This window comes from Nannospalax galili, unplaced genomic scaffold (assembly GCF_000622305.1).
Source record: "Nannospalax galili isolate Female #2095 unplaced genomic scaffold, S.galili_v1.0 scaffold6790, whole genome shotgun sequence".
NCBI classification, from domain to species: domain Eukaryota; kingdom Metazoa; phylum Chordata; class Mammalia; order Rodentia; family Spalacidae; genus Nannospalax; species Nannospalax galili.
This window is the reverse complement of record NW_008328478.1, coordinates 12,048-21,825: the sequence shown is the minus strand read 5'-3', so window position 1 is coordinate 21,825 and position 9,778 is coordinate 12,048. Positions and strand designations below refer to the sequence as shown.

Sequence of the window (9,778 nt, the reverse complement as noted above, 5' to 3'; positions counted from 1 at the left end):
ACCTGGCTCCTTGACTCCTGTACCATCCCTTTATTCTCGATTTTTTTTCTGGGACCGAAAACAGCTTCTATTAAGTGCTTGCTCAGTGGCTGATTGGCTTCAGAAAGAGCTGCCTCTCCAGAAAGCTAAGCAAGCAGACTGTGGTTTGTTTTTTTACTTCAGTTTCTGTTGTTCATGCTCTCATGCTTCCTGGCACTTCCTGAGTCTTGTTTCTTTGGTAACTGTCTTTAAAATAGCCATACCACAAGAATACCTGTGGCTTGGGGGGAGGGGGTCAGGGACCCCGAAATCTGCAGCCCCTGTCATGGACTTGTTGGGCCTTGGTAAGAGTTAGGCTATTCAACTCCCATATACTTGCAAATTTGGTGAATTCTGTGATCCTGGGAGGCTGGACTTGAGTTTGTGTCTACTACTAAGATTTGCCTCAAGCTCTTCCCCTTAATTTGTATCTGACCAGTTCTCTAAGTGTTTGCTGGGACATCTTTCAAGAAACAGTTCAGTGTAGTGGTAAAGAGCATGGCCTTTGGAGGGGAGCCTAAAGGTTACTTACTGTTCCACTCACTGTTGGTGATCTTAAGAAGTTTACTTAATCTCTGAATGCTATTTTCATAACTTTGCAGTATGGTTGGTCAGTCTCTACTTCAAAAGTATTATTGAAAGGATTACCTCTAAAGCTCTTAGCCCTGTACCTGGTTCATACTAAGTCCTCAATAAATGTTGGCAAGTTCACTAAACAGCACTTTGAGCCTTTCCACCTTCCTGTACTCTGGCGCCTGCCATTATCCCTTGATTTTTCCTGTGTGACCATTTTCTGAGATGGCCTGTTGCAATCATTTCTCCCTTTGAAATCCTGATTTTGCCACTCAGAGAAAAAACCTGCTCTCTATCCCTGACAGCATTTTTGTTATACTTTGGGTCCGCTGCTGCCGATTTAGGTTATTAACCTTTAGTTTCCATATCTTTCACTTCTCTCTGAAAATGAATCTTTCATACCTTGTCCTTCCCATAGCCAGGAGGGAGCTAGCTATCCCCCTAGCTGTGCTAGTGATGTAGCCTTCAGGCCTGAGTTTTTGCTGCCCTATAACAGTGGGCTGTAGGCAACTGCAGAGCATTTGTGGGAATATGGAGTGAGGCCTCTTTCTAAAAATCCTATCAAGCCCCCTGTGCCCAGAGATCAGACTTCTAAGACTAGCTGGAACCTATGGTCTTCCTCTGTCTACTTCTTGTTTAGAATGGAAGATGTGCTTTTAATGAGCTGTGCTGCCTTTTAAATTCTGTCTTTCTTTCTAGGTGCTCCTGTGGCCTGCTCCATTGCAAATAGTAAGACCAGCAATACCCTAGAAAAGGACTTAGATCTTTTGGCCTCTGTTCCATCCCCTTCTTCTGTTTCCAGAAAGGTGAGTCTTCTGTACTTCCTGGGATTAAAAACTATTCTGGAAAGGTTGATAACTTAATCATGGCACTGCATCATGCTTCCTTGGTGGGACTGGACTTTGTTTCTCTTCATTCTTTCTTTGACATTGTCATTTGTCGCAGCCTAAGATTACTGTTCATACCATTTTGTCTTTTGTCTCAAAAGGGTGGCCACTTGAGTGGGTCTGTATCACTGGAGTGTCATACTGTGCTACTATGTCCCAGGAACAGTGTCAGTGTCATTTGTACATTTCATTAATACTTTCGTATCTTACACTGGAACTCCCCAGAGTGAATATTTTGCAGATGAGGAGAGGTTATGGAACTAGTCTCTGATTATATAACTGGTAAATGGCTATGTCAAATCTATTTTGTGGAGGGGCGGTGGCTAGGGTCTAAACCCAGGGTCTTATACCTGCTAGGCAAACACTGAGCTATATCTCCAGCCAGTACATTGGTATCTAAACTCAATTCTCTGTGCTTTATCATTTGTGGGTTATTTTTATTTTTTCCTATCAAATAATACTGTTTTATTGAAGAACAAAGAATTGTACCAGAGCCTAACTCTCACGTATTTTCAGATATATTTATTTTTGAGGCAGGGTCCCACTGTGTCACCCTGGCTGGCCTGGAATTCCCTATGTAGACCAGACTGGCCTCAAACTCACAGAGATCTGCCTGCTTCTGCCTACCAAGTGCTGGGATTAAAGGTGTGTGCCACCACCCCTGGCCTGTTTTCAGATATTTTTATGGTGAAAATATCAAGAAGATATTAACTGAACAGGGGCCATGAATTATCTCTTTCTTTCTTCTTTCCATCCCTCTCTCCCTCTCCTTCTTTCCGTCTCTTTCTCCTTTCTTCCTCTTCTCTCCCCCTCCTCCCTCCCCCTTTCTCTCCTCCCCAACCCACTTCTTTTTTTAGACTGGTCTCACACTGTAGTCTAGGCTGACCTGGAAATCACTGTGTATCCCTGGTAGCCTCCAGTTGTCAGCAAGCCTCCTGCCTTAGCCTTCTGACTTCTGAGATTGTAAGTGTGATCACCAGACCTGACTCATGAGCCCTGAATTCTTACATGCTAGAAGCAGCAGAAATGTGGGGGTCCTTACAAAGACTTCCATGAGGACCATTTTGATTCTCCCACCACAGTCTGTGTCCTAAAGTTGTAGGTTCCATGCCAACTGCAGGAAGCGCTGGTTCCGTTCCTGAAAACCTGAACCTATTTCCAGAGCCAGGGAGCAAATCAGAAGAAACAGGCAAGAAACAGCTCTCAAAGGATTCCATCCTTTCACTGTACGGATCCCAGACGCCTCAGATGCCTACTCAAGGTAGAGTCCATGGAGTCCTGGAGAGTGCCAGGGAGAAAGGCACTGAGGACAAAGATCCAAAAATTACTTATTTATTATTATTTGTGTTCAAATTTTATTCAGCTGTGAAGAAAAGAGAAATTAGGAAATTCTCAGGAAAATGGATAAACTGGAAAATATATTAAGGGAAGTCATCCAGGCTCAGAAATACACATACCACATGTTCCCTCTCGTGTGCAGGTTCTAGCTTCTAATTATCATATATGTTTATTGATGCTCGAGTAATTGTGGGGAAAGGCCAGGAAACTAGGGGTGAGAGGAGAAAAGAAGCTTGAAGGGAAGGGTATGGGAAGATAAATGGAACATGTGACATGAAAGGGGAAAGGGAGTGCAAGAGGCAGAGGGTACAGTGTGGGGTCCAGGAGGGGACGGAGAGGAGACTGTGTCAGAGAATCATCCAAAGCTAGCACATATGAACACCACAGGAAACTGTTACCTTGCATACTAATTTATAAAAAATTATTTGTTGTCATAAGGAACAGTAACTCTGGGACCAGGGATGTCATATATAAAACAGATTTGAAGGTGACATTGCTAGGGAAGCCACAAAGATAGACACACTGTCATCAGAGCCCTACTTCTGTAGGTGTGTCACGCCTCTGTGGAGTCTGACTCAGTTTGGGTCTGACCCCTAAAAGGGAGGTGACTAGACTAGAGGGAGGGCAAGGCTGGTAGAGATCCATCTAACCGCTCTGCTGTGTAGAACAGATTTTTGCGTTGAGTAGTTTTTAACTTCTACCAGGAAGTTTGGGCTAACTATGCCTCTTCCTCTTTAACACCCATATGTGTGTTTTCTTGGCAGCAATGTTCATGGCTCCTGCTCAGATGGCCTATCCCACAGCTTACCCCAGCTTCTCTGGGGTTACACCACCTAACAGCATCATGGGCAGCATGATGCCCCCGCCAGTCGGCATGGTAGCTCAGCCAGGAGCTTCTGGAATGGTTGCCCCCATGGCCATGCCTGCAAGCTATATGGGGGGCATGCAGGCTTCAATGATGGGTGTACCGAATGGGATGATGACCACCCAGCAGGCAGGCTATATGGCAGGCATGGCAGCTATGCCCCAGACTATGTATGGGGTTCAGCCAGCTCAGCAGCTACAGTGGAACCTTACTCAGGTAAGCAACCTCGTTTTACCTGGGACAAGCCTACAGAGCCCTCTGCAGTGTTTCATGTGGTACTGCTCCTTTATCCCCTAGATCCTTTCCGTGTAGAGGCCAGAGACATACCTAGGCTTGCCTTTTTTTCTCTAGAAGGCCTGTTTGAAGTTAAACTTTCTTAGGAATCCTGAGTTCCTGTGGAATGAGACATGTAGTCTAAATCTGAGTCTCTCTATAACTTCACAAAAGCAAAAACAGAGAAAGCTCTGCAGACAAACAAGGAATACAAACCAAACCAAGGAATACAAACATAACTACGACTGTCACTGTCACAGACTTTGAATGACATGGCAGGAGGCGTAGAAACACCCGAATCCGGATGAACCAGCACCACAGAAGAACCTGCAAAAAGAAGAGGGGGAGCAGCGGCCTAGAGGCAGCAGAGCACAGATGAAGCCTCCTCCAGGAGGAGGGCCCATGCATGTGGAGATGTACTAAGAGCAGATCAAGCTCAGGCATCGCAAACATAGGGCTTGAAACACACAGGACTGTCGGTGTAAGGTGGAAAGGTTTTGCACGTGGGGGAGGTAAGCATGATTAGGAAAAGGAAACTCTGGAGATCCAGAAAGAAAAGAAATGAGAAGTAGAAGAGATTCACAAAATCGGAAGACAGAATGTTTTCCTTTCCAAGTCCTTCTACTAACAGAAGACATTGCTCTTGAACTCACATCTAGTTAGCCTCCCCAAACCTTCAGATCTGTCTGCAGCCTCAGAAGAATGAAGCACTACAAAATAAGTGGGAATGTAGGAGTTAGTGTTCTTATAAACCTATGAGGAGAAAACAAGTCAAAACACTTCTGGGAATGAGAGATGGCTCAGCAGGTAAGAGCACTGGGTACTCTCGCAGAGGACCTAGGTTCAGTTCCCAGCACCTACATAGCAGCCAACATCTGTCCCTAACTTCATTTGCAGGGGATACAACACCCTCTTTTGGCCTCAGTTGGCATTGCACAACAAGCGTACACTTACACAACATGTAGGCAAAAGACTCATACACATAAAAATAAAGATTTTAAAAAATATTTTATTCATTATTTTTATTTTATGTGTATGAGTATATTGTCAGCATGTATGTGAGTGCACCCGTATTGAGCAGTGCCGCAGAGGTCAGTAGAGGGCTTCAGATTCCCCTGCAACTGGAATTAAGGACAGTTCATAGCTGTCATTTGAGTGTTGGGAATTAAACCCAGGTCCTCTGCAAGAGCAGTCAGTGCTCTTAACCACTGAGCCATCTATATAAAGATTTTTTTTTTAAGTCATGAAAAGCCAGGTGTGGTGGCACATGCCTTTAATCCTAGCACTTTGGGAGGCAGAGACAAGCAGATCCCTGTGAAACTGAGGCTAGCCTGGTCTACATAGTGAATTCCAGACCAGCTGGGGTTACAGGGAGACCCTGTCTCAAAAAATAAATGAACAAAGTAATGAAGCAGAAGAAAACTGTTATACAGTTTACCATTTTGAATAAAGTACCCTTGAACAAACATTTGCAGATAAGACCAAACAACTTGAAGCCAGGCATAGTGACTGATACCTGTAATCCCAGCACCCGTGTCTTGCAATGCTCACAGAGGTCTGAAGTGGTCGTCAGATCTCCCGGAACTAGATACAGATGGTTGTTAGCTACCATGTGGGTGCTGGAAACCAAACCCAGATCCTCTGCAAGAGCAACCAATGCTCCTAAATACTGAGCATCTCTCCAGCCCCCATGCCAGCTTTTTTGACAAAGGACTGATGGTAAGCATTGAATGTTTAGTTGAGAATCTAAAAACTGAAACTAAGATAGAAGGCTGGGGATGTAGCTCATTTGGTAGAGTGCTTACCTAGCAATGCATGAAGCCCTGGTTTCTATCCCTAGTACCACAAAAACCCGTTTGTGTAGTGGTTTAGAATCCCAGTTCTTGGAGTTGGAGGTAGTAAGATCAGAACATCCTTGGCTATATAGTGAATTCAGGATTAGCCTAGTATACTTGAGACCCTGTTCAAACAGTGAAAATAAAACAAAAGTAGAAATAAGGTAGAAAACCTTTTCTGACAAGCAGAATAATATAGTAAAAAAATATAGATAGTAATTTAGCCAAGTGATCAAACATAAAGTTATTAACAATGAAACATAGGTAGCGTGTCTTTCCTGATAACTTATATCCAGAGAGGCACAACATCATCTACATCAATTTCTTGCCAAAAATATGTAACTTGAGAAAATGTAAGAGAAATACAAATTGAAGTATATTCTACAGCATAACTGGCCTGGATTCTTTAAAAATGTCAGTATCAGGGCTGGAGAGATGGCTCAGTGGTTAAGAGCGCTGACTACACTTGCAGAGGCCCCGGGTTCGATTCCCAGCACCCACATGTTGGCTATGAACCATCCTTAACCCCAGTTCCAGGGGAATCCAATGCCCTCTTCTGACCTCCGTGGCATTGCACGACACGGGTGCACTCACATACATGCAGGCAATACACTCATACACATAAAAATAATAAATAAAATATATAAAAATGTCAGTATCATTTTTTAATGATTAATAGTTAAAGGTGTGGTGATGCATGCCTTTAATTCCAGCACTCAGGAGATTGAGACCAGCCTGGTCTACATAGTGAGTTCCAGGCCAGCTGGGGCTACAGGGAGACCATGTCTCAAAGGGAAGATTTTAAAAAAAAAGTCAGTATCAAGGTGGAGATTTGGCTCAGAGGTTAACAACCCTGACTTCTTGCAGAGGACCTGGGTTCAGTTCCCAGCACCCACATGGTCACTAACAATGATCTGTAACTCCATTTCCAGTGCTCTCTTCTGGCCTCTGGGCAGTGCATGCACAGGTACACTTACATACATACAGATAAACACTCATACAGATAAAATATTTTCTTAAATGTCAGTATCTAAGGGAAGAAAAGGAAGTGTGGTGAGGAAACTTGTAGATTAAAGGAGAGAAAAGAAATAAGACCCAATACAGCGCATATCAGATGCTGTAGTGGCATTACGTTCTTGAGTGTGTTGGTATGGCTCTAGGAATTGTTCACTCTCATGAGCTGCCTCCTGACCGATAGGGGCGAAATGGCATGACACCTTCAACTTTCAGTACTCCAAGTTATTTTTAAAAGTTTTGTGTACACACACACACACACACACACACACACACACACACACACCATGTGTATGTATACACAGAAAAAATAAGGTAAGATTCTAACAATGTGGGTTTTGATGTTTTTTTCAGTTTTTCTCTGATTTCAATTTTAAGAAAGCTGAAATTTTCTGAAAATGTTGGTGCAAGACCATGAGCTTACGCCAAAAATGAGATTGAGACCAGCCTGGTCTATATATCGAATTCCAGACCAGCTCTGGATACAGGGAGACCCTGTCTCAGGACAGCTGGGTCTATAGGGAGACCCTGTCTCAAAAAGGCCAAAAAAAAAAAAAGCAAAAAGACACTTTGGTTCCTTTCCCTTCTTTGTTGGAACAGTCCAGTTTCTCCCACCCCCATCATCTCTATTAGCAAGCACACACAAGTGCTGACACTGACAGTAATGCCTTCTAAGAGGGGTTGAGGCCAAGCGCTGCAGCAGGGGCCTGCCTTTGTTCTTCTGGGTAGGCTGTGGCTCCTTTCATGAGGGTATGAGGAATAGGGGCTGGGGAGGGAGTAGAGCCACTCCTGCTGGTTTTCTGCTGACTAGACACCAGACGCCTGCTTCCCTTCCTCACAGACAGAAGAGCTCCTATTTCTTTGCACAAATTGGCTGAGTGCCCACAGCCAGGTCTGAACGTCTCCTCTCTCTTTCAGATGACCCAGCAGATGGCTGGGATGAACTTCTATGGAGCCAACGGCATGATGAGCTATGGACAGTCAATGGGCAGTGGAAATGGCCAGGCAGCCAATCAGACTCTGAGTCCTCAGATGTGGAAATAAAAGCAGAGCGCCTGTATGGCTGCCATTCTCAGCCCTTGCTCTCCCCCTTCCTCTTCTTTCCCCAGCTCTCCACCTTTTCCCTTTTTCCTACCTCTCTCTGTTTGGTTTAGAAATTGCTCAGTAAGTCATCTGGGGTTTGGCATCCTGCCCAACCCAGCCACTTCCCAAACTCCGCAGACCTCTCTGTTGCTTTATGTTGGTCACATCCCCTGGCTGTCCTGATTTCTTCCCCAGCCCTGCCCTCTCGTGGCACCAGCACCTTAGAAATTATTGGCAGAAGAAGGCACTTGAACTGCAGGGGAAATGCATACACTGTTCAGTACCTTCCCTCGAGGTTGTGCCTCCTCAGACCCTTGGAAAGGTCTGTAGGCACTGAGTATCTGGCAGAGGGGAGGGTGCAGAGGGCCTTCTTTCTGTGTTAAGAAACTGTTTCTGAGTGTTGAAAGTTTTGCTTGAAGAGGGAGACATCGTGTTCCCAGTGTCTTGCACTGGGTAATGAAGCACTGCAATCAAATACTCCTTGGGTCTTGGCTCAGGTTGACCCTGGCCCTGGAGTGAGGCAAGCCCCCTCCTATGAGGACGAGCAAAAATATCACTCCACTTCACCCTGAGTGCTTTCTGGATCTGGGGCTTTAAGGACTCGCTGCTTCAGTCAGCCTTTATCAGCACCAAAGACTATGAAGGTCCCACACGCACACATCCCTTGCCCTCCTGCCTGCTTTGAGCAGGGTCCAGCCTCATTGGCTGGAGGACCAACCCCTCTGGAGGAATGTGAAGCTTAACGTGTGCACTGCTCTGTGTGTGTGTGTGTCTGTGTGTGTGTATGTGTGTGTGTGTGTATCCCACTTGCCACCCTCTCCCCATCTGCTCTGGGTATTTTTTGTTTGTTTTATGTTTACAACAGAGAGGAGTTAATTTTCCAACAGCCTAAAACTGTTGCCAGTTTCTCTTATAGTTTAAAAAACTCTCCATCTCATTGACAGCTCCCTTTTTCCTTTCCCTTCTCCCGTTTGCCAGCCACTCTTTGATGCCTGCGTATCTGAGTGCTCTGTTGGCCCACCTTTTCTAGGTGTGTGAGGCAGAGAGCCTGGACAGCTTTTCTCTCAGCCATTGTTCACCCCCCTTGAAAATTCAAACAAGAAAACTTCGCTTCAAAGATTTCATGTGTGGGAACCACAATGCCTGGTTGCCTTTCTCCTATGTATGTGTAAATTCCTTAATAAATACTGCAGGGAAGGACCATCGTGCTTGGCTATGTCTGTGTGTCACTCTGAAGATAGTAAGGTACATACAGGATTTCTGCTTTCCAAGCGCAGTCGCTGCCTTCACTTTTGCATTTTAAAGAATTCTGTTCTTGGTGTGTCAAGGGCCAGGCCCAGCTCCAGTAAAAAAAAAGGAGGCCTCTCTCCAGTGGTGTCCAAGGTTGTAAGCTATGGGAACTGGAGCTCTGCACTGTTAAAGGTCATGGAACATTAGAACTTGGAGCATGTCTTCTCTATAGATGGAGAAGCTGAGACCCAGAGAAAGAAAGGAGTTGTCAGGCATCTACGTTTCCTTGGCAAAACCCATAGTAGTCTCCAAGTCTACACTTCCAGCTCCGTTCTTTCCCTGTATTGGATGATTAAACAGGGGGTTTAAACTCTTCTTACCAAGCTAGGTGTGATCTATGTCTGACACTCAGGAGGCAGAGGCAAGCAGATCTCTGTGAGTTTGAGACCAGCCTGGTCTGCATAGCAACTTCCAGGTCAACCAGAGCTGTTCAGTAGACATTGCCTCAGAACACAACAAAAACCTCTTCTATACCAAGAGAGCAATAGCTCCTGCTGGTTGCTGGGTAAACATAACTGGCACTCTCTGAGCTGTGAGAGCACAGAGGAACTGAACTTCTCAATCAGAGTCATGGATTAGAGAACACTCAGCCTGAGGGGTGG

The 9,778-nt window shown here is 45.1% G+C and overlaps 1 protein-coding gene across 1 annotated transcript; it reads left to right on the top strand.

Moving 5' to 3' along the window:
* The first annotated feature begins 284 nt into the window (after positions 1-284).
* Positions 285-9,087, top strand: LOC103729184 (stromal membrane-associated protein 2). The gene is made up of 5 exons (XM_008827179.1): positions 285-323; positions 1,291-1,397; positions 2,574-2,739; positions 3,581-3,897; positions 7,722-9,087. The coding sequence occupies exons 1-5, from the start codon at positions 305-307 to the stop codon at positions 7,845-7,847; spliced, it is 735 nt and encodes a 244-aa protein (XP_008825401.1). The 5' UTR covers positions 285-304; the 3' UTR covers positions 7,848-9,087.
* The last annotated feature ends 691 nt before the right edge of the window (positions 9,088-9,778 follow it).

Bases quoted from the DNA above. Each gene is read 5' to 3' on its own strand.
- LOC103729184 (XM_008827179.1), top strand. The intron at 1,398-2,573 runs GTGAGTCTTCTG...CTGTGTCCTAAA, and splicing joins CTTCTTCTGTTTCCAGAAAG to GTTGTAGGTTCCATGCCAAC. The intron at 2,740-3,580 runs GTAGAGTCCATG...TTTTCTTGGCAG, and splicing joins GCCTCAGATGCCTACTCAAG to CAATGTTCATGGCTCCTGCT.